Genomic DNA, 25,064 nt, shown 5'->3' with positions numbered 1-25,064 from the left:
GAACACCAGAGTACAGTTGTGCATTGATTTTAATATGTGTCTGAATTTTTATGAATTGAAATTCAGTCAAATCATATATGTATATGAAGCCAGGTAATTTCTATAGTAAATAGTAAATATTTGCTTGCATTTACAAGTCAGCTGGATGCAGCATAGGATAATGACTCATTCAATGGCCAGAGCCAAGAATTGAACCCTGCAATTGGGTTTCTTGTTACTTTTCCTCTCTATTCGATTTCCTCTCCCTCCTTTTCTTTAAACACTAATGAACATGCACATTTTAGGATTCATACCTAGTTGTTTTTCCCAAGCTGAAGTACAGCTGAAAATGAGCCCAGTTTCCAAGGCCCCATGTTGGTGTTCAGAAAACAGAGGGGCACCTAAGTGTGGGGGTACCTCACAGGCGCACAGTCGCATGAATTCCGAGAGCCTCAATTATCAGTGGACCATTATGGCTTGCACATGGTTTATTTGCTTTGGAGTTACTTCAACTTTCCAAAGACATAGTGGATTTGTAAAAACAGATTGTTAATGATAACCCAGAACACTTAGGTCTGTAATATTGGGTGGATGCAGCGGTTAGGATATTTTTTTTTTCCTGATGGTTGTCTGTTCTTTAAAGGCATGGCTGTCTACTCGCCACTGGATTGAATGCTTCTGAAGATTAGCCTCTCATTGTTTGAATGTTTTCATAGCATTGTTGTAATAAAGCATCTTCATACTTCACAGTTGAGATCTTGACTTTTGGAATTAAAAAAAAAAAGTCAGGGGCTAATCATAACAATTAGCTAATGTGTCAACAATTAGCACTTTCCATCAACCTGCTCTAAAAGGAGACTCTTCTTATCCACTAGCAGACAAAAATGCAATGATGTAGTTAAGAAAAGCACTGAAATTGGCTCCTAAAGTCCCTTGCTGTAGCCAACTAAATCCCCAGGGTATTGTTTACAGTGATTATTCTGCCATTATGATGTTATTGCATAGGCGGAGGAGGGAGTAGTATGCTCAAAATAAGTTGGTTCTTTTTTTTCTAAAAGACAAAACAAAGCATTAAGAGAAAACAATCCTTTTCTGGCTGCTTTTGGTAAAGTAGAACAAAGCTGCCGTGAAAGGTCAGCCGGTTACAGTGCTTTAGTGTTCCACTGGTAAATAGTTTTTGAAAAAACTATATTTAATATTTTACCATTTGGAAAATTTTCAGTGTGCTTCAAGTCCAGCACAACTCAATCAATGTAAGATTTGAGAGGTCTCTGGTGGGGATTTCTTGACAATGGATACATTATATTCTGCGGCCATCCATACCGCAGCTTGGTTGAAATATGTTTTAACATCTTTTATATAATCCTTCTCGTAATACAAGAACATTTATACTGCATCTCTTATAAAGAACCACACAGTCCTTTATACAGGCCCATATATCTATGTAAATACCGTAGGTTTATCTTTAAAACAGCCTTACAACAACTTGTAAATCCCCACTAACATCTCAGAATTCTGTGGGCAGGAAAACTTTTAACTACAACTAGGATCACCTTTCAGACAACTCCTTCGAATCCTTGCGGGCCACTGGCAGAGCACAGAGGTGGTGGGCTGAGGAGAGGTGTGTTGGCCAGGCGGAGCCGCGAACCAGGGCCAAGTCTGCTCTCGGTGGGGGCAGGACCGCCTGAACAGCACTGCCCAGAATGGTAGCCAGGCATGTTGCCTTAGAACAGGGAGAATGCAAAAGGAACTGAGCTGTCCTCTGCCACCGACTCTTGGCAGCGAGGTCTGGGGGCCGGTGTCCATGCTGGAGAGGACAAGAGAACGCATTTGAACCATCTGCAGAGCTGGAAACAGAGGCCCTGGGCTTTTGCAACAAGCAGAAACCGGTGAATGAGCTCATTTGGGGCTTCCCAGAGGGTCTGCAGAGTGCAGAGTGGGCTAACAGGGCAGAGTAGAGTCTGCAACAGTGGTGTTTCTCTCCAGAATTTCAGGAAGCTGGTTGCTGTCAAGATGTCATGCAGATTCAATAGACAAGATGGGAAGCAGAGCTATCTTTTGTGTGTTTGCTTTCCACGGAAATAGTTTCCAACCAGCTCCAGTTTCTGGGTTTCCTGAACCCTAAGTTCTAAAGCCTCACTCCTCAAAGCGTTCTCTGGGAATAGGTTAGAAATGCAGATTCTTGGGCCTCAGCCTCGACCGAATGAATCAGAACTGGTATTTTAACCAGATCCTTAACTAATTTGAATGCTTGGTGTAGTTTGTGGATTATTCCCCCCCTCCTCTAAAAGACGTAGTGGCTCATATTTGTTCATTTATTTTTCAATGCCTATGATTAGTAAAAAATGTGTTGAGGATGGGCACTGGAAAAAGTTAGTATTTTTACTCTCGAAGGGCTGACAGTTTGTGATGGAGACAGACTGGTGAAAAGGAAGTACATGTGGAGATGAGTTCAAAGCGGTTTGACACACAGAGAAGGGAGTGTGTCTCACTCTGAGGAATTCCCGGAGGCTCCACAGAGGTTAAATTTGAGTGTTGAGTCTACAGGGAGTGCAAATATGTCCAAGAGGAAGGAAAGAGTCTTTCAGCCAGTCGAGGTATTATATATAAAAACCTGAACAAACATGGGTCATATAGAAAATGATGAGAGATTTCAAGTTGCGTGTGTGTGTGTGTGTGTGTGTGTGTGTGTGAGAGAGAGAGAGAGAGAGAGAGAGAGAAAAAAGAGAGAGAGAGATGTGTGATATGTGAGGTGTATTGCAGCACTTGACTGTGGGACTTGAAGAAGGCAGAGCTGTGTTTTCTGCTTCATCTCCAGCACCTAAAATAGTGCTTGCTCTATACTGGGTGTATTCAATGACTGGAGGAAGAATGAATGAAAATAAGACAGGAGAGGTAGTATGATCTGATTATGAAGCTAATGAATGAGAACTCTATCTTAATGGCACTGGAGGCTTTTAATGTGGGTGGCAGCAAAGCAAATGATCAGAGTAGGGGAAGCGTGGAAGAAGGGATCCAGGGTGGAAGCCACACAGCACTAATGCAGAGGAGAGGCTGATGAGCGTCTGTACACAAGTCGTGGCACTGGGCCTGGACAACAGGTCCAATTACAAGATGCGTAAGGAGGCAGAACTGGGATGACTACTTGCTTGCTGAGGAGGTGAGGGGAAAGAAGAGAAACATCTCAGGGGTGTTTACTTTCTAGTTCAGGTGACTGGTGAGAGAGGCAATAGCAGAAGAAGGACTGGGGGAAGACATTTAATTTGTTTTGGAATGCACCATTGTAGGTGCCTGGGGAATATCCAGGAGATATCCAAGACGTGGTTGGAAAATTGGGCCTGAAGATACAGATTTGGGAGTTCTTGGCCCCGAGCACAGGAAGAGAGAGAGCATACATGAGAAGTGCAGTGTGATAAGGAAGAAACCATGCCGTATGGACGACTTTCAGGGGCAGGCAGAGGGCTGCATTACTTGAGCCCAGGAAGTACAAAGAGCTCATCAGAGAAGAGCAGGGCAATTTCAGAAGCCCACCTTTCACATTCTTCTAGCTCTTTGTTTTGCCTTCTTAGCACTTACAGAGCTATGGCTGCGTATTTGTGGTTATTGATTTGACTGACCCACTGGGTGCATTGAAAGAAAGGATCCTGTTCGAATCACAGGGCTGTGAGCAGAGCAGCTCCTAACTGTTTTTTGTTTTGTTTTGTTTTGCATATAGGAAACAGGAGGGAGTTGTCCATCCTGTCAGATGTCACAGAGATGTTTAGTAGGAGTAAATGTAGAAAAAGCCCATCAGATTGTCAGCTTTCCCTGGCAACCTTTGGCATTAATGGTTTCATTGGAGTGGCAGTGGAGGACTTGACAAAATTTTGTGGGTTGACAAGTGAATGTGGGCGGAGCAGGGGCAGATAGCATAGGCTAGTCTTTAAGGAAATTTGGCAGTGATGGGAAGGCCGAAAGAAGGGAGGGAATAAGCTGGTGTATGAAAGGAGAAGTCAATCATTTACCAGAATATTATTAAAACATAGGATGTCTACCAAGTGCAAGTCACTTGGTGCTAGGCATCGGTGACAGAGCAGTGAATAGGGCAGATGTAGTCCCTATGTAAGAAATAATTAACTACACAATTAGTCAGATAATGAATGCATGCCAAGAGTTCTGGGATGTGAAATGTAGGACAGGTGCAGGATGAGAGCTGTGTGAGAGAGGAATAGAGCAGAAACAGTGTGGGAGGTGAGGAAGGTGGGCTCCGAAGGATGAAGTGGGCCGAGAGCATTCCTGGCAGCAGGAACAGTATGTGCAAAGCTTGAAGGTAAGATGGAAGCTGAAAAGTGAAGAAGCTGCACGTGGGAGGGACAGCTCAGTATGCTACTGGTGAGGCGGGGGTAGGGGAGAGAAGGTTGGGTTATGCAGGACCTTGAAGGCTTTGCTGAGTATATGGGTCTTTCTTCTGAGAGCCCTGAGGAGTCACTGAAGGGTTTTATGTAGGAAAATGCTGGGATCTGATAGGCTTTTAAAAGATCACTCTGGCTGCTGGGGAGAACACTCTGGATTGGTTGGGGACTCTTCTGGTATCTAGGAGAGAGTGGATGGTTCTTAGGACTGGGGATAATAGAGCTAGAGAGAAATGGATGAATTCACAACATTTTTAGGAGACAAAGTCTTGGTGAGTGTTTGATTATGGAATAAGGAAGAAGTGGATGCAGGGTTAATTTCCAGGTTAGTGCAGATGGTGCCATTCATGAATATAAGAAATCAATGGAAGAGGACCAGCATGGTGGTAACATGTTGAATTTGATGCCCAGGAGGACATACCTAAGAGGTAGTTGATCTGGAGTTCAGAGGAGACTCTGAAATGTGAGCTAGGTGGGGACAATTTGTGGAGCATGATTGGAAGTTCACTGGGAATTTTAGAAGTTGAGATGCTATGGGGAGGGGTGAAAGGAATCAGGGATATTTAGTATCCTGAAATCTTCTGAAGGTATATAGACAGATGAGTCACAGGCATCTGAAAAGAGTCTAGCATGATCAGAATTTGGGTAAGTTTGAGTTAAAATGACTCAAAAAATATGCCAAGGACCCTTGGATCAGGGGTTGTTAACAGTTTATCTATTGGTATATTTAAGGAACAGAGAGGTATACTGTATTTCTTTCCTGAACAGTACAGTTTTATATGCATATAGAGGAATGCATAGAATAAATGAAAGGGTTATAGAGGAATGAATGAAATGGTCTTTCAGGGTGTCCTCTGTTTCTGGGGTTTTGTGATTCTCTAAAGTATTTCCTTCAGTGAAGATATGCAAATTATGGAACAAAAGTCTAATTTACCAGACTTGAGTTTTCTCCATGGTGTAAATACATTTATAGAACATATTTGTCTGTTTCAAAGGAGTAACCGTAGCTACCTTTTCCTGGTTATAAAATGTAAGCTCCAGGGGCGCCTGGGTGGCTCAGTGGGTTAAAGCCTCTGCCTTCGGCTCGGGTCATGATCCCAGAGTCCTGGGATCGAGCCCTGCATGTGGCTCTCTGCTCAGCAGGGAGCCTGCTTCCTCCTCTCTCTCTCTCTGCCTGCCTCCCTGCCTACTTGTGATCTCTGTCTGTCAAATAAATAAATAAAATCTTAAAAAAAAAAAAATGTAAGCTCCATTTTGGTTCCTTCTCTTGCTTGGGCCAAATATTGAACAGGGCTTTTTTGGTGGAGTAGTGAGAGGAAACCTCGATTGAGGGTTGTTGTTTTTTTTTAAAATTTTTAAATTTTTATTTTAATTTAAATTTTTTAAAAAGATTGTATTTTAGTTGACAGAGAGAGAGAGAGAGCGAGAGCGCGAGCGAGCATGAGCCGGGTAAGAGGTAGAGGGAGAGGCAGGCTCTCTACTGAGCAGGGAGCCCAGTGTGGGACTGGGACATGATCCCAGGACTCCAGGATCATGACCTGAGCCCAAGGCAGACGCCTAACCAACTGAGCCACCCGGGCACCCTGCAATTGAGTTTTAAATTCTACCAAGTTAATTAAGTCACTGCACCCACAGCAGTTAGTTGCTCATCAGTCTGATATCATAGAACTCCTTCAGCACTGGGAGAGAATCCTAGACTCAACAACTCTGATTTCTTCCCTTGCTCTGTAGCTAAGTATAGGTTCAGAGAGGGACCATAATTAGCTAAAGGTTGCACAGCCAGTTAACAGCAAAGTTGTGATTCCAATCCAGATGGTGTTGTACTAGAGTCTTTCTGAAAATTTCAAAGATGTAAAATATTACAACCTGTCTGTTTTCCATAACGAAGGTGTGGAATTTATAGTAACTTGCCTTAATTTAGTCATCAAGCCAGAAGTGAATCCTGTGTCTTCCTAATCTACTATTTATGAACAAAAAAGGTTGGTGTGATATTTTAAGGGATTATTCAATGAACTAATGTATCAGGGTATTGAGAGGATTTCAAGTTGTCATAAAAAAATTACGCTTGGAGCCAAATCAGAAGAAATTAAGTGAATAATTAGGCAAGGATTGAACATAGCAGTTAGAATAAATGAGCAGTGAATTTGGCAGTAGGTGATTCATCTGAAGTTTTATTCAGCTAGAGGCAGTTATTCATTTAGGGACAGAGGAGTACCTGAGTCTCAGTGGGGGAATTGTCTGAATGGTGTTTTTAGCCCTGGTTGCAGGATAGAATCACCTGAGGTGCTTTAAATCCAGTCCTGATACCTAGACCCCACCTCTGACCAATTAGGGCAGAGTTTCTAGATGTGGAACATTTTTTTTTTTAAAGCTCCTGAGATGATACAAATGTTCAGTCCTAGTTGAGAACCTCTGGTAGGGCTATGCTTCTACATGTACAGGCTTTGGTGCTATTGTTCTAGAACCACAAAGCTGATGGAAATAGGTCTGTAACATCCATGTCCTTAAATCTTACTATTTTTAGTCCTGTCAGACCCATCTGGGCCATCTTTGCTCTCAAGTTTCATTTTTGATTTTGTCTTTAAAGTTAAAAAAAAAAAGGCATTTGTGATGGGGTTTGACTTTGGTAGTTCCTTGTGTAGATTTTAATTTTTTTATGTGCCACAGAAGGTTCTACATCAATATAGCTAAGATGACCCATTTTGGCCTTTATATTAAGTCAGGGTTAAAGAGATTGAGGCCCTAAATTGTTCAGATCAGAATAGACTAGCTTTCACCTGTCAATAGTAGCATACTGACAGCTTCTAAGAGGGGAAATCTTAGCAAGAACTCTTGTCAACAAGACTCAGGCTGCAACTCAGGCTACATGTACCCATCTCTCTGATCTTATCAGCTCAGGTCTTGGTATAATCAGAGGACATGTATTTGGGGGGCCAGTGTGAGGCAAAGATGTTTGTTTTGACCTGTTCCCAAATATCCATCCAGTAGATAATAAAATGCAAAGAGAAACTCACTATTTAGATACTACTAATGTTCATACTCAAGTTTGAGGTATGGGTGGGGCTCCCCAGCATTCTGCAGAATGAAGTTATAATGGCAGGTGCGTTGGCTGGATGAGTCCTGGAGGGTGGCCTGTAGGGAGATAATTCTTCTGGTTAGGGTGAAGTGTGGGCAATTGTTTCATATTCTCAGTATTGAGGTCTTTAGAAACATTTGCGTGAACTGTCTTGCACACAGGAATTATAAGGTACCAAAAGTTGGAAGATATGGTGAAGCAGGTATGGGCACTGGAGCCACAAATATCTGGGTTAGAATCCTCATTTCACTTCTCATAATTGTGGGGCCTTGGGTGCTAGCAACAACTTCTCAGAACCTCAGTTTCTCCATCTATAAAATGGAGACAATGACAATAATAATAATAATAATAGTTTACTCTTAGGATTGTGTGACTTTAAAATAATCTTAGAAATAAGGAACTCAGAAATAACGAACAGGGGCACCTGGGTGGCTCTGTTGGTTAAACATTTCTGCTCGGTCATGATGTCAAGGTCATGAGATCCAGCCCACATGGGGCTCTGAGCTCAGCAGGGAGTCTGCTTACGACTCTCTCTCCCTTTTCCTCTGCCCCTCTCCTGCTTGCACCTGTGTGTGCACTTGCTCTTTCTCTCTCTTTTGCAAATAAGTCTTTAAAAAAAAAAAAGCAATAACAAATGGGAGGCATGTAGGTCCTGCATACAGCGGTCACTCAAATTTGCCATGCTTGCACTGCGTCTGCTCCAGTGATCATCATCTCAAGAGAATGTCTAGTTTGGTCGATGTGAAAGCTGGAAAGAGCTGAGGGCTTGAAACATGGGGATGGGCAAGAACAACAACTCTGAAAGATCATTTGGAAGGAACTAATTCTATGTCACAAAGCTGGGTGTGGATTTTTCCCTTTAAAAGTTTGTCTTGCTATCTTTAGGGGAACAAATACACACACACATGTATGGGCACACACACATGTATATAAAACATTTCTCCTGCCCCCAAAACTTTAGCTCAACTTATTTTTTGGGAAGAGGTCTCACAACCTAGCTTGGTGTTGGACATGGCTTTGTTCCAGGGTATATGGTTCAGCCTCAGTCTGCTTGTCCTATTTAGGAATCATTCTAGAAACTTCTATCAGGAAGAGGCCATGGCAGGTTCTAAGGAATGCCCTAGAAGAAGGAGCAAGTTGACCCTCTTCCCACGTTATTGTGGATAAGAGGCCGCTGATGATCTTAAAGGTATGCTAAAAGAAAAAAAACAGAAATGTTTAGCAAATAAAACCAAATAACTCTAAACGCAGTAACTCTTACACCAGACATGATACTAATCCTAAAATAAATAGTATTTTGTCTTTCCTTATCAAAGGTAAGACCAGTTTTAGCAGCTCTGGTCTGCACTAGAGAGGATTGGGGTTTGTCATACCTCAGGAAATTGCAGTCTGGCTTTTCTTAGGAAATTCCAGAAAGAGGACCAGAACAAGTCAAGAGCTTTACAGTGGCTCAAACATTGTCGTATAAGAAAGTGGGTAGTTTTGAACACATGGGCCATTATTAAATGAAATAATAGTATAGAGCACAGGGCCTGCATATAACAAGCACTATGTTGCTTACAACTCTTACCATTGTATTTGGGCCTTTACATGTTTTGGGAGGTAGTCTCTATATTTGACCTGTATTATCTCTTTTAATTCTTGCAACAACTCTGTTGTATACTAGTATCATGGGGCCCAGAGAGGTTAAGTAACTTACCCAGGGTCACATAGCTATAGGTGTTCAAACTAGTTCATTCTCCAATTCATTTATTCAAGCAATACTTACTGAGTACTTGTTGCATAGCAGGCTCTGTCAGGAACTGGGCATAACGCAGTGACCAAAGCAGCACAGTCCTTCCCCCAATGAGATTATGATTCAGATGGACTGGGCCCTACATGAAGGAATAAACACGTTTTGTGGTGGTTAATGCTGTGGAGGAAAAAAATAGGGAAGGGGAAGAGGATACTATAGGCCAGGGTAGGGGGTGTGTTTCATGCAGGGATAGAGGAAGGCCTTTGTGATGAGTCTTTGCTCCCACATATCTTGAGGGGGCTGTGATGGCACTTAGATGCTTGAGAGTCAGGACCTAAGCTGTGTATCTCTTTCATGGCTGCCTCCCACGGAGAGTTTCTGTGTACCAGGCGGGACCTTGTGAGGTGGCAATGTGGACACATGTTAGGGTTGAGGCTGATAGTGGCTCAAATCAGATAGTATATTTTCTTTATATGTCACCTCCCAAATTAACTGGCAATTGAGGGTGGGAAGGTGCTCTGCTCTGTGAGGTCAACCAAGAATTCGGATCCCTTTATTTTGTGACTTCTGCAGGTCCTGGAATGTTTTCTCTGTCTATATGTTCATCAACGCCAAGTTTCATTCCTGCTTGAGGGGATGAGGCAAGGAACAGTGGGGGACAATGAGTTCCTTTTTCAGGGTGAGATGGAGAGGTTGCCCACATCAGTTGTTCCCCCGTCCCATTGGCCAGCTCTTGGTCAAACTTGGAGGGTCGTGGGTTAGGAATGCACAGACTCTGGACTCAGACTATTGGGGTTCATGTCCTTGCTCTGCCACTTGGTCAAGCGATTATTTATTTATTTATTTATTTTCCAGGTGGTCAAGTGATTTAAACCTCTCTGTTTCCTCATCCATAAAATGGACATGATGAAATCGTAACTAGTTCATAGGATGAGGATTAAAGGTGTTAATTTTTAGAGTACCTAGAACAGTGCCTGGCAGATAACAAGCAAATCTGTACATAATTGGCCACTCCAGGCTGCAAGGAGAACTGCAGAATGTAGTTTTGAGCTGAGCAGCCCAGTATCTTGTCCAATAAAGCTCAGCAGGGGTTTTGTTTCTAAAACAAGGAAGAGGGGGATGTATAAGGGATATTATGATGATATAATTTGCATCTAAAATGGGATACTTTTGCCAGTGAAAGGATGCCACCATTAATAATGACTCTGATACAACAGTGAGATCACAGCCATAAAAAAGAACTGTGCCGGGAAAACTGGTGTGTGGGGTACCTCATCACAGAGGGAGGTGGTTATAACTCACTCCACCACAGCATGTCTGATTGACTTATTTCACAGCTTTTTATAACAATTACAATCTGAGAAGCTGACTTCTGTTTTCAGGAATAGGCAGAGGGGTAGGTGGAGGGGACATTAAGTATTAGCCCCATTTAAATAAAACTCCAAACTACCTGACCTCTTGGAAAAGTATAAAGTTCTTTAACAAAAGAAACTTTGGTTAAGCATGCAGTAGAAATCAATACTGACAAGGTATTCACAGTGCCTGGCACTCTGCTGGGTGCATTAGGGAAAAGGAAAAAAAGAGAAAGCACTCTGGGTGTTTTTGGTTTCTGGTGGAAAGAATAGTCTCGATTGGGTTGCGATTTGCTTTGGAGAGAAGACCTAAATATCAGCCTGCAAATCAAACATTTCTTAAGTGTGAGCATCTTTATTTATTTCATCGCCACCTTTTAAAGTTATCTTTAGTATTGGCAAATGGATTCCTAACAGGTTTCAAAAGCTCTACCTTTTGCCAAGTAATTCTGAAGTGTTCTTAGACTCTAAAGAAAAATTAGCCTTGCTCTGGGACTCAGAGAGAGAGGAGCCTTCACTAGGTAATAAATAATGGATCCAGGTTGGAAAGGGAGGTGACCACCTACAGTGTGAGCCACAGAGAATTCGAAAACCTCCTTGAAGATGCCAACCAGCCTGAATTTTCTTTTTCTTTCTGAGAGAACCAATATGTTGTGGCAGATAAGGAGACACAAATGAGAAATGAATAGTAACTCCAGGTTCCTAACAACATAAGAAAATATGATTAAAAAAGTGGGGCTGATAAGAGGGAAAAGCATAGCCAACCGTAAAAATCCATCCTCCACCTTACACATCCCCAACAAATAAACCAAAGCATTTCAGCAAATGGTAAATAATGCCTAAAATGGCAGAAGCTAGAGTTGAGAAAATAAGAACCAGGTGTTGGAAAGAAGCAAAATCAAAAAGAGCATACATTTTCCGTCAACAATCCCCACCATAAATCGTAGCAATGCCACCATCACGACCTGGAGCCCGCAGGGAAGAGACTGTTGTAAAAATGATAAATCAGAATCACTACACACCAGGTCTTGATAAAACAAAGAAAGTTGATTCCCGGGTCTGAGATCCACATAAACACACACATACACACACACACATCTAATTGCAGAGGAACAAAGCTTGATCAGGGAAGGGCCAAAATGTGAGGAAATGCAAAGTTTGGAATCTGGTGGCTGCTTAATATTCGAGCGGAGCCGAACGCTGTATAATACAGTGGGAACTGATGACTCAGTGGCATCCGGCTGCAGCGAAGTAGAGATATATTACAAATTTCTTGCAAGAACAGAACAATATATATGCCAGTGACTGTTCATCACATTTTTATGTATTCTTCATATCTGGAAACAAAAGAGAATATACTGTCTCTACCACCTTCATAAAATTGGGTTAACGTATTTTCTGGGGTTTTGTTGTTGTTTTATTCCTTTTAAGAAGCAACACTCCCTTTAAGAAAAAGGTTCATGTGTAAAAATGAACTATTGCTGGTGCACTTCTTAAATGATTGCCCTAATTGCACTCCCGATAGACCCCCAGAGTCTGCAGATTTTCATGTTTGTGTGTGCTGTGCAGGGTGTGTGTGTAGGGGGCAGGGTGGGAGAGATAGTGGAGTGGCTAAGGGGCCAGAGAGGCAGAAGTCACATTGAAGGTGTCTCAATCAGACTGTGATACTGGATCTCAAAAGCACCAGCAGTTGCTCTCGGGGACTCCCACGGACTGTTTAGTAAGCAAGATTTCTAGAAGGGGAGATGGGAGATCTGTGTGTAGAAATTTCTAAGGTTTTAAGTGAAAACACAGTAATCACAAATTTTAGACAAAGTGCTCACTTAGCTCAGAGTCCTCTGACTCTAGTCCATGACACTGAGTCTATGAAGGGGTTGGGATTATGGCTGTCTTTGGCCTTCTGTTTTCCTAGCTGGCTTTACCTGGGAGTTGGTGATCCATACTTAGTAGCTTGGGATAGCCATTCTAAGGTATAGATTTTTATCTGATGACTTCTGTCTCCATGTCCCTTTGACCGTTGTTTGGCCTGAGAGCAGTCGTTCTCAAATTGTGGTCCCTGGACCCAGCAGCATTAGCCTCACCTTGGGGGGGGGGGGGGGTACTTGCTAGGAATGCAGATTCTCAGGTTTCATCCCAGACCTGCTGAATCAGAAATACAGAGTACGGGGTATCTCAGCAAGCTGGGTTTTAACGAGCTCTCATGCAGATTAAAGTTTATAACATCAGTCAAGGGGAAGTGGGCTAACAGTTGCCAAGGGCCTCAGTGAGCTAGACTTGTGGTATTCGTTGTCATACAGTTATGCTTGAGTTTAGACAGGATCATCCCCATTTTAAGGATGAAAACAGACTCAGGATTTCAAGAATGTGCTCAAGATCATGTGACCAGCTGAATGGCAGAGTGAGGATCGTGACCTTAGTTCCTTCTGATCCAAAACTTGTTCTTTCTACTCTACCAGGATGACGAGCTATGGCTCGACATCGGCTCCCAACTGGTACAGAATGGAACCCAGTTAGTTCTTTACAATCTGTAGAATTTATGACCTCTTCATAAGCAGATTGACACAACTCTTTGTTAGGCTGTACTGCTCTATGGGTTTTATTTTCATGTGATTCAAAACTTACAATCTTTTATGTGGAAGGGTTGGACCCATGAACATTTTAGTAGCTCTCTGAATGAAGGTCAAAGTAAGTAGAGAATGAGAGGTAGTGTGTAGAAAACGATGGAGAACACATGTATTGGGAACTGGGAGGCTTGGGTTCGAGTCTGTAGTTCAGTGGCCATGTGAATAAGCCACCTAATTTCTCTGAAGCTCAGTATACTCTCACCTCTGTAAAATGGGAAGAGAGTTTTGCCTCTCTCAGAGGTTATGGAGAGGGTCAAATGACAGAAGGTAGAGGACAATGTCTTGGAATTCCCCAGTGTCCTTGAAACTTAGAATCAAATTATTGTTGATATAATGAGGAGACAAGGATTAAAAATAAAGTTAACTACATCCAGTATCAGGGATGCGCTCTCTCTGCTTTGGATCGCTTCTGCGGTAGAGATCAGGAACATCATGAGACAGTCAGTTAAGTGTATCTTTGGCAGATAAATTAATTGTTCTCAGGCACAGTGCCAATCCTCATAAATAATGCCTATGGCACCAGGAGAGGCTTGGGAATATGTGTGATGAGGAGTGATAGAGCCTGTGAAAAATGGTCAGGTTTGCCCGTGGTGACAGTGGCACGTAAACTATGCCAGATCGGGGAATATCCAATTTGAAAGAGAGGCTGGAGATCTGAGATAGGACCCAGAAAATGGGAGAACAAGTCTGGGGGATCTGAAGTGCTGACAGACAGGTAGTTTTTAGGGATGGTCTGGTAACCTGCAGCAAAGACTCAGTTGTGGGGAAATTCTACATCTTCTTCATGCAGGCAAACCCTGACTTTAAATTTGAACTCTTCTTTATCTCTTTCTCTCTCCCTCCCTCCCTCTCTCTCTCTCTCATTTGCCTTTTTCAGTAAATGTTAAGTATTGTAATGGAATTTTTATCATTACAGATAATTCATGTAAGGTACTGAGATAGACATTACATGTCTACTCCATCATTTAATCTTTAGAACAACCTCAACATTTTGGTTCTATTATTCCCGTTTTGCAGAGGAAAAACTGAGGCCCACGATGGTTAAACTGTTTGCCAAGAGGACATAGTAAGTGGCAGAGTTAGGGCCAGGACAGTGGCTGTCAGGGCTCAGTCCAGTCTTCACTGCCCCCATCCCTGCTGCTGAGCTCTGGACATCCAAGCGGTCATAGCTGTAGAGATAGGATCCAGCCTGTGCAGCTCTGATGGTGGCTCTCAGTGTCTGAAGTGCCTCTGAATCTCATTTTGAGGGCTTCCCAGGTGCCTTGAAGTCTTGACAATCCCTCTCCGAGCTGGCTGACTGGCTTTATGTATCAACCCACCCACCACCCCACAATCCGTGCTCTGTTCATTGTGAATTTCTCCTCACCCCTCAAACACCATGCACCTTTGTGACTCTGGTCAGCAGTTTTTCAGTATGTGACCTGAGATCTACCTGCTCATTAAAGATCCAGACTTCTGATCTCTGTGTTAGACCAGCAGAACCAGAATCTGAGAGTGAGGACCAGCAATTGCAGCTTAAGACACCCCCTCCCCCCCGTGATTACTTTGAACATGAAAGGTTGAGAACCACTGGTCCGCCTTTGTAAGTGCTGTGCTGCCTCCTTAGAATGCCTATCTTGCATTTCTTTCTGCCCCTCTGCCTTTTCTACCACATGGGTATCTTCAAGTGCTACCTCGATGGTGCCTCTTCTGTGAAATATTCTTGGTTCTACTGCAGTGTAGTTATCAATCTCTACTTTTGTTCTCCCCACTGATTTGTTTCTGTCTCTATTAGAACATCTTGCATCTCTGTTCTCTCTACTGTGTGTTTTTTTCAGAGCAGGGACTGTGCCTTTTTATTCTCATTCTTCTCCCCAGTGTTTTGCACAGTGCCTGACATCAAGGGGTACCCACCCACTCTTTGCAGGCAGGAAGACAGGATGCAGCTGGTCTTGGTCTCTGAAAAAACTTGGGAAGTGGGCAAGTACAAAAACTGGGATCTAGTTATCCAACGTAGGGCACAAAGGCTGGGAACTTGCCCCATTCTAATGGGGGAAGGCTAACATTCAGCTTCGAAAGCCCAAGGAAAAGTCACTGCTAGCTACCAGCTTAGGACTCTTAAAATTCCTCATTGCTTGAGTCAAGAATTGTTCTCAGACCTACAAGTGGGGGTCATCTGCACCAGGGGATTTTCAGATGCTGGGGAAGAGGAGAGTCTCATGCAGACCATTACTTTAGCTTCTATGGATTAAGTTTGTGATGGTCAGTGCCCTGAGATCTGAATGTGGGAAGCTTTGACAGTTGTTATCGACTGGGGAGAGGGTTGTTTCAAATGTGGAGACAACACCAAGCTATTTTGCTCTGAAAGGATAGGGAAAGTCCCTTAATCAAATTTTAGCTGGAAGTGTCATTGTCCTGCTGGTGTTTGTGACTCGCAACCTTTTAAGAAGTATCTTTTTGATTTTAACCAGGGTTGCATAGTTGTGTGAATGTCCCAGTGGAGACTTAATATGACAGCTTCTCCTGGACCATGAGCTGGCTAGATCCCGTGGTTCTGATTCTCCGGCAGCTCCTCCTTTTGACCAGGACTAGGAAATGAGCCTCTGAAATGGTGTCTGGATAAGGAGGAAAGTCCACTCATTCTTTTTAAACCTTTTTGTTTTTATTCAGTCTCTTCATTTCCAGAGTCTTCTTTTTTTTGAATTTACCATGTTATAAATTCACCTATAACAATTTAGATGGAAGAAAAATTAAGGTTTGCATTCTTTTTTAAAAATTATTTTTGTTTACCTGAAGTCAAAAAAGAGAGACTACTAAAGATTATCTTGTGTCAGTCAAGTGTCATCAGCAAATGTTAGAAAGTACCAGTGGGAACAAGAGCATTCCCATTCCTGGGCGATTTGTTTCTGTCCCTGTTGGTCTGCATATGTTCTAAGACTTTCCAGGGTGGTTGTTTCTGTTTAAGGCACATCGTCTGTGGAATTCCGAAATACAAACCAGGTCTTTGAAATTTTTGATAAAGCTCAGTTCTTAATAATAGGACGGCTTCAAATGCCCTCCTAGCCACTTGGCCATCTGTAAATAAATGAAGTTCAGTGAGGAAAATCACATAAGGAAGCCGTTTTGGTTATTTCCATTTTGTTCATCACATCATTAGATTTCAAGATGACAAATACAGAAAGAGTGTGAGAACACTTAAAAAAAATTACAATTTGAAGCTTGGATTTGAGTTCAAACACTTAATCTAAAGGAGACTTGTGATTTGAATGTGAGTTATTTATTATCTTTGTCAGTTTCCAGAATTTAAATTTATGTTGGGATGAAGCAAATTCAAGGCTACGTTTGAACAACCATGGCGTACATTCTGCTTTTTGAATTACTTATTCTTCAAGTAGAAGCTCTTACAGACTCTGTTTGAGGCCATGGGCACTAGTCCTGGGTAGACATGGATATTATAATCAAGATTATTATTGTATCCTGATGTCCTCCTGGATGTATGCCTGATCACCAGGCTGCATTTATACCACCTGAAATGGAAGTAATTCTAATTTACAGCTCAAAATGTGGCTGACTAAGCCAAATGGCGAACCTTTCATTATTTCAGTTTTATGGGTCGTATCTCAAGGGGTTTTGGTTCAAAAAAGGGACTGCTGCTCAAAAGGAGAAAGTCTTGTTTGTACGAGGCGGTAGGCATGGAGTCAACAAGTTAGGGTATGTCCAGCCACTGTGTTGAGCAGACTGTTTGGTGCCGCTGCCCCATCGGTATATAGACACCTAAATATGCACACTGGACATGCATGGACAGACAGACACGCCGAAGGACAGGCAGACACACGACACAAGCTGGCAGAGTCCTGCGGGGGAAGAGAAAGGGACTATGCTCCCCGGGGGAGTGAGGCTGCGGCCCAGAGCCCTGTGCTCTTTCCTTGCCCTCTCTCACACATCTTTGCCCTGTGCTGGCGGCAGTGCTGCCCACACGTGAGGGGATAGGAGAGAGCAGTGCATGAGCGTGTGTGAGTCTGAGTGTTTGTGTCTGTGTCTTCCTTGATGATGCAGCACTCAGAGCTTTATTCAGTCTCTGACACAATGCGGCCTCTGTAGAAAAGATATTAGGAACAAAAAACAAGCTCAAAGATTCAGGAGCAGGCTGCCAGAATTATTAAGAAAAACATTCAGATGATGCCATTAAAAACATATGGGGATTCTATAAAGCTCTGAAAAGAAAATGTTTAATTATGAGCCGTATGCAAAAGCCATCACGTTTAGATTAATACTAAAGACTGAAACTGCGTGGGGCTTAAGTGGTCCGCAGTGATGCATCAATCTTTTTACTCCTTTAAAAATAATGTTTTTCTTTTGCTGATGACAAATACCTTTCAAACTGTTGAGCTCATGCTGCTATAGTGATGCATGGAGTTTAGTGAAGTCCAAAGTCACTAACAAAAGTTTCCAAATTAACTTTTCAAGGTCCTTGAGTTAGATTTCTTTCCTTTCCTTTTCTCCCCTACAATTCTCACTCATTTCCCGCCCCACAGGAGTGCCCTTTCCCTGTCTCCAGCACACAGAGGTTGCCTATCCTGGCGGGTTGGTTAGAAATACCTGGTTTTGAGAAGGCTTCCCATTTTAAGACACTGTAATGACTCATTGCCCAACCCATAAGTGTTAATCTTTTCAAGGATTTTGATTTCCATTCTCAGTAGCTCACTCTAGAAGCCTCAAGACGTACAGAGCTCTTGTCCCTTTTAAATAAATATGAAGACTCTTTTCTTTCATCTGAATCTGCTGTGTTTTAGAATCACCATCATTTCCTTTAGGTGAGGAATCATGCTTTTCTTTGGCTTTGTCTGTGGGTGAGGAGTGCCACAAAAGAAAAAAAAAATCAAACTTGTAGCTAGTAGAGCTTCCGAATGAATATACTGGATGTAGTCTGAGTTAACAGAAGTCAGAATTGCACAAAGTAACTTGGCTTTAGTTACTTGATTGCTGCCCTCACTTTTATAGTCACACAAGTCTGAATCTAGGAAAGGTGCACATGCGGCTTCTCAAAATTAAAAAAAAATAGCATATGGATTTAGAAAATGATATAAGCAGGATATATTTATCTGAAAATCTTCACTCATCTTAAGAAGGTCGGAATGTATTCTGTTGGTGCTAGTTCACCATAGGGAATTTTATGGACTTAAGCACTTGGGATTTTGATCCCCATTTATTGGGGTAGGCTTCTTTAAGTAAACATGTGGCTTATGAATCAGTGGACAGATTTGTTGCTCACACTTGAATGTGTCAAAACATTTTCTGAAGTGTCAGTCAGGCTCGCTGCAATAAAAATATAAAACTCCCCCCCGCCATGTCTGTCATTTTTCTATATTACATATATGATTGAAAATTACAAATTACCCAGCCTGCAATTATTTTTAATAAAGGTGGCAGGCTCTAGGAGCCTGACTGGCTTACTCAAATGCGTGTCTGGAAACAGGCTCACCCACTGTCCGTGTCAGACTCTGGATTGAGGTACATTGAAGCCTGCAGGGGTGATTTTGTATATGATTTGCTTTTTGATTATAGAATCCTGAGTCAACCATTGTTTCAAGGTTTTCCTTCTGTGTATTTTCCTCCTGTGTATGTTTTTGTGTGAGAAACTTTTTACTTCAGTTGGTTAATAGCCAGATACTTTTTACAAAAAGCCACCTGTTCCTGAGTTTACACAGGATATGTTGGATTTATGTAATACAATAGGATCAATTTAATTACGCTTTTCCTTAAGTACAATGCTACCTGGAATTACTTCACTACCTGATACAGGCTTACTCTTTGGAGACCAAAAAAACCCTACACTAGCCCTGACTTAACTAAAGTTAGCCTTAAGGTATTTCATTACCCCAATTTCTTCTAATATGCATTAAAGGCTATATACTTTCCCTATGAAGAAATGGCTGTTATGAACTCCCCACAGTCCTTGTTATTTACAATGTTTCAAAGCTTTAGAATTACTACAAAAGATTTACTCATATAGCAGAGCATGTAAAATTTAAAATCAATAAAGTATATAAATTTTGCTTGTCTCCTTGAATTGATTCCCTACTCTAATAGCTCAATACTGTAATACTATATACTTTTTTATTTCCAATGTCATTACCCAATAATAATCTCTGGACTTTCCTGCCACAGTGCTGGGGCAGTTTGGAATTTCTGACAATATTCTTCACAGACAGTTGTCACAGGCAATTGTTACTCCTCGCACAGCTTCTAAAAATGAATAAACACATGAGAAATATTAGTTTGGTTCTGTGATATTAGAAACTCAACTAATTTCTTTTGACGTGGTAAATGTGGCTGAGCATTTGATTTTGTGGGAAATAGAGAAAGATTTGAATTGGGAATGTCTTAGCAGTGGTAGATTAATCCCATAAGATGTCTTTTTTTTTTTTTTAACAAGAGGTATGAGGTTCAGTTTTCTGTAATTTTCTAACAAGAGTTCTTCTGACCGTTGCTTTACTTGAAGTTAGAAGATAAGGCACATCCAAGAGGGACCTAATGTGGGAGAGTTTAACATTTTCTGGCAATACTTAGTTTTTTATTCTCTACGTGTATTCACAAGGACAAATTCTACCTCATTTCAGAAGTTGCTAGTATTTTGCAGGGTGCAACACAGCTCTCCTTACTTGATTTAGAAATATAGTCCTCGGCAAAAGGAAGCACGTGAGGCAGGGAACAATTACTCCAGCACTTACCCTTGAATTCACTAGTATAGTTCTTTGCTTAAATCATGGTGGTATCTGGGTCCCAGAGCAAAAAGGGTTGAGCTGACCTTGGTTTCTTGAAATGCAAAATGTCATCAAATCCAAACATACCCGTGAAATCTAAACTCGCTTTCATTTCTTAATGGCCACTCTCAGACTATAAAGAACACAGACAGAGGATTGCTTACTTAGGCATGAAAACAGAAAAGGGTGTCCATGCTTCACACCAGGTTTTTTTGCTGGCTAAAGCAGTGCTTTCTAGCCAATCTCTTAAATTCTTCCTTCTCTTATGTTTGTTTAGTGTAGTGATTGACAGAACCCTCTACAAAAAAATGCCAGAGGATCTTAATTTGAATCCCAGTGCTTTGACTTTGCTTTGTAACCGTGTGCAGTGCTTTAACTTAGAGTCTACACTCATAAAGGAGGATTAAGGACTTTGGTCCTACCTCACAGAGACATTGTAAAGTAAGCACAGGACAATCTGCAGGGCCCTGTGCACATTAAAAAGTTCAGATTCTGCATCCCCATATTCCTTTCCACCTGAGATAACATTTAGCTCTAAGATGGAAATTCCTCATGGATAGCTTTAGAGATTGGATTGCCAGATAAAATACAGAATGCCTGGTCAAATTTGAATTTCAGATAGACAACGTGTATGTATTTGTATAAACATTTGTAATGTGCATATAATATTTGTTGCTTAGCTCAGATTCAGATTGGACTGGGGGCTCTGAATTTTTCTTTGCTAATCTAGTAATCTTCCTGAAGTGTTCTGGCTGGAGTATTTTCTTACATTGTGTAGATAACAGACTAAAGAAGCTTGGGAGTGGGTACACAGGGGACCTTCAAGCTTCCAGATTAATGGCTAAGGACTTCACCCAGTGTGGTAGCTGCAAGTATTTGGTCATCTGTTAAGCAGATTTGTAGTACAGAACTCAGTATCTGGTCTGCAGAAGGGCAAATTGAGCCTGGTTCTTCCTTCTCTCCCGAGGGAAACTGTCTCCCTCGGGAGAGAGGGGAATTACCTGCAGTGCTGAGTGTTGATGGTGAATTTCCCCTGGAATGCCATTGCTCTACACTGATCATTCCTGAGGATTATCTTTCCTCCAATCCCTAAGAACCAGGTTGTGAAATCTAGAGAAAGAACAAGACCTCTCTTTAGAGGACAGAGGCACTTTCCAAGACGCAGCACCCAGGTGTTTGTTTGGTCCCTGCTGGGTTTTGTCCGGGCCTGTCTGGAAAGGCAGATTGCTTTTGGAGGCCTTTCTACTTAGTATACTCACCACCAAATTTTGTTTTTTAATTATCTGTTAAAAAAAGATAAAGGAGCTCAGCTGGGCTGATTTTAATTTTAATTTTTTAGAGTGATGGCCACTTAAAAAATTATCTATAATATGATGTCATGCTTGTCTCTTGACATCTCTTATGCTGGAAAAGTCTTGCAGCTAATCAGGGTTCTCTACATTTAAATCTTCAAATGTTGGATCTGGTGCTAAATACAGGATCTTTACAAGTACATAAAAGAGTAGGGTAATTTGTGTACTTCAATTACTGAGAACACTCACTATTTCAGAGCACTAATAAAATCTGGCCAAGTCTAGGTAGTTGTCACACATATCCAAAGAAGATTGATTGCATTATCGTACATTTTCTTTTTAAATTTCTTCTGCCACAATGGTTTCTACCAGCTACATCTATACTTTATACTATTACCATACTTTTTTTCCTTGCATTCACATCAATATGATCACATGTGATTTCCGAATGCCCAGGACTAAGATGCCTGGAAATTTTAGAAGGACCTAATTTGCTTTTCTGGGGTCACCTAGACCACATTGGCTACTGTACTTTGGAGTAGTAGGTTTGGTCCCTGTAAACCAAGACAGATGGCACTCAGTCTATCATAATGTAAATAATGAGCCTAATTAAGATGCAGAATTTTTACAAACTCCACATACCCTCCAGAAGACAATCTAAAGTTCTGACTGACATGTGGAATGTGGTGGCCCCATCTACAGCTGACCCTTTGGTCCCTTAAGAAGAGAAACTGAAGCTCATTAAGGTCGTAGACTGATCCTACTCATTTTTGCATTGTACCTATTTGGCAAATATTTTTGAATAAGTTTGCCATGAGAAGAATGAAAATGAAGATGTGTAATTGAGTTAGGTTGCCACTTGCCCTTCAACATGGAAATGCTGAAACTTTTACTCACATGACTTTTTTTAAAGCAAAGATTTAAGGTCCTATGTAGAGCAGTGGTTTTCACACTTGAGTGTGTATCCAAGTCCCTTGAGCTCTTGTTAAAACCCAGATTCCTGGGACTCACCCAGAGAGTTTCTGATTCAGTAGGTCTGGAAGTGCCTGAGAATTTGCATCTCTAACAAGCTTCTGTGTGATACCAGTGCTACACTGGTCTGAACCACTCATCCTGGAACATCAATCTCCATACTCTGGAGACACGAGGAGAGTTGGAGGTGTGTGAGAACATTTTGGGTGACCAACTTAATCACATGAGGACTTCCGGGTCTCTCTTCCAATGAAAAGTTATATGTTCATGGGCTTTGGTTTTCTTATCCTTGGAAATGGACACCAGAAGGTATAGGAATTCCTTCCTTTAGAACAAGAGATTATCATGTTCAAATCACAATGGGCATTCACAAAGTACTTCCTAAAGGATAGGCATACAAAAATAATCAAAACACATATACTGAGCTTGAGGATCTCAAAGCACAGTGTTTCAAGAAATGTTAGGGCAGTGGGCAAAATATATGTTATGGACAAAGATGTAATACTGCTGTTTTTGACTGTCTGCCCCAAGGACTCCAGAACCAGCTAGCCTAGACCTTAGCCAGTCTTTCCTGTCATAGGGATCTCTGGTCCCCTGTCTCATCTTTCTAGCCCCATCCACCTTTTCGACTTAACCCCATGGTCTCTGTGATGCTTATTCAATAAAAAATAACAATGACCCCTATTATCCTTCCCATTTATGGAATATCTATTGCCAGACCCTGTGTATATGCCTTGCTTGTTACAGCAATCCAGAAAGGTAGGTGATTTTATCCCTGTTGAACATAGGAGTAAACTGAAGCTCAGAGAGATTAAATATCTGGGCCAGAGTCACACAACTTAGATAGGTTTTGCAGCTGTGATTTGAAGGCCATCTTGCTGCACATCTAAGCCACAAGACCACATATTCCTTCCACTTTTCTACACATTTTTGATTATTTTTTAAATTAGGATTTTAGATTTTTATGAAATGGCCAGTTGCTAAATACATAACTTTTAGATAGTGACCCATGTTCCTGTTTAACTAAATGGAAGAAGGAGGACAGAAGAACCAAAATGAAGAATGAGAGAATTCTAGAACTTTTAGCAAATAATGACATTTTATGTTTGAGAACATATGTGCTTACCAGAGTGCTTTTGTATTAATGACCTGGCCTGGGTCTCAAAACCCTACAAGGTAAGATTTTTCTTAACATTGTTAGATTGGAAAAATGTAGCCTCCACCCTCCTTTTATAGGAAATTGAATCTTAGAAAAGTTGTTGCTTGAAGAAGTGGTGGACCCAGGATCAGAACTCAGACCCCATGTTGCCCGTTTCACTGTAGTGGAAGGCCAAGGAAGAGGAGGTTGGGAAGAGTACAAGGTTGGGGAGATGAGTTTATTGGTCTGGACACTTGTGTTTGCAAAAGACAGAAATTGAATTTCAGTTTGCTTAAAAGAAAAGACAAAGGCAGAGATTTTGCTGGAGCAAGTAACTGAGAAGTTGAGGACAGGTGCTAAACCAGGGATTTAAGAATGTCACTGTGGTTCAGACTCTTTCCATCTCTCTTTTGCTTTCCTCTATGTTGGCTTCATTTTCAGGTTATCTCCCTTCTTATTGTGATTCCAGGAAGCTCTCAGTACCAAGAAAAGCTCTTCTTTTTCCCAATGTTCCCCATTAATGTCCCGAATGCAGACTTTGGCCTGGCTTGGGCCATGTGCCTGACCTTAAACCAGCTGCTGCAGCCAAGGGATGAAATGATCCTATTGGTTAGGCCTGGGTCGTATGCTCTTTTTTTTGTAGTCTGGTGTGAAAGAGAATGGAGCCCACCTCATTGGAGCATTAGGTCTATGATTGGGAGAAGGAGACAACAGCTGTTCCTGGAAAGCCAGAAAATGGATGGTGAGCAGTCAAAAAATGTGTGTCCACTTCAGGGAAAAAAATGGGCAGGGAAAAAAAATAGGAAAAAAAAATGGGCAGAGGAGTTTCCCCAAGACTTTGCTTTTTAAAATCCAAGTAGCCTTGGGTTTTTTCACCCAGTTTAGCAGGTGTTTGTTGGGGCAAGAAGCCATGCTGGTTTTCTCCTCCTTTCCCCATCTTTCCTTATGATGGGCTCTTCATAAAAGTGGAATCTGTCAAGAGCTAGGACTGAGCTGGTGTTTCACTTGGTATCACAGCCGTACTGTTTTCTGTGTAGAACTACTTTGTATTCTTGACACCGGAGAGTAGTGATTTACCAGTTAATTTGGTTGCAACTCTACATAGCTGTGCTTTCACACAGTTTGGTGTGTTTAGATGGTTTCCATTCTTCCTGTGCTTCTGTGTCAGAGTTCATGTGGCTTTGATACGTATCACATTCAGTGTTTTATGGATTAAGTGATTGAGATCCTCACAAATAAGGAGCACGTTATCCATTTTCTCATCTGTAAAATGAAGGGCTGGGTGAAATACATTCTAAGATTTAACCAAAGTCTAGCGTAATAGGATTCTATGATTTTAAAATTCAGGTTAGTTCATAGCAGTTATTAAAAAAAAAACTAAACAAACATTTTTCTACTTTTCTTTTTAAGATGAGCCTTGATTCTACCTTAAGAGAAGTATTCATGTTTATTAAAAAATTTTTTTTTATTAATTGTGGGAAGGAAACAGAAAAAAGTCAAGATTTTATCATTCTGGCTGTCAAGTTTAAGATGGAGCCATTCCTAGAGTTGAGGATGTCTATTAAATGTGAAGCTGGCAAGGGGGAAAAAACAGTAGAGAGTAAAATATAGAGTACATATGTATCTCTATATCCAGGGATTTGAATTTATGGGCCCAGGTTGCTATTTCAACTTGGTGACCAGACTCAACAATGAATCCAGTTGCCAGAATTGGAGGTTAGGTCCAGAAACCCAGGAAAAATGCTTCTAAGCTTTATTTTTA

At 41.5% G+C, this 25,064-nt stretch overlaps 1 protein-coding gene across 11 annotated transcripts in view; it reads left to right on the top strand.

The window, feature by feature from the left end:
* MECOM (MDS1 and EVI1 complex locus) overlaps positions 1 to 25,064 on the top strand; it is a 548,915-nt gene that overhangs the window by 114,493 nt on the left and 409,358 nt on the right. For 9 of the 11 annotated variants that reach the window (XM_047729838.1, XM_047729893.1, XM_047729862.1 and 6 more), the window contains exon 2: positions 23,946 to 24,044. The exons of 1 other annotated variant lie outside the window; for it this stretch is intronic. In XM_047729838.1, coding sequence (XP_047585794.1) covers positions 23,946 to 24,044 — 99 coding nt within the window. Of the gene's footprint in view, positions 1 to 23,284; positions 23,341 to 23,945; positions 24,045 to 25,064 lie in introns of those variants that run through there. One more of the 11 variants, XM_047729872.1, reaches the window with a different exon arrangement.

Source organism: Lutra lutra, chromosome 1 (genome assembly GCF_902655055.1).
Source record: "Lutra lutra chromosome 1, mLutLut1.2, whole genome shotgun sequence".
NCBI classification, from domain to species: Eukaryota; Metazoa; Chordata; class Mammalia; order Carnivora; family Mustelidae; genus Lutra; species Lutra lutra.
The sequence above is the reverse complement of the archived record's forward strand: the minus strand, read 5'-3'. Positions and strand labels throughout refer to the sequence as shown.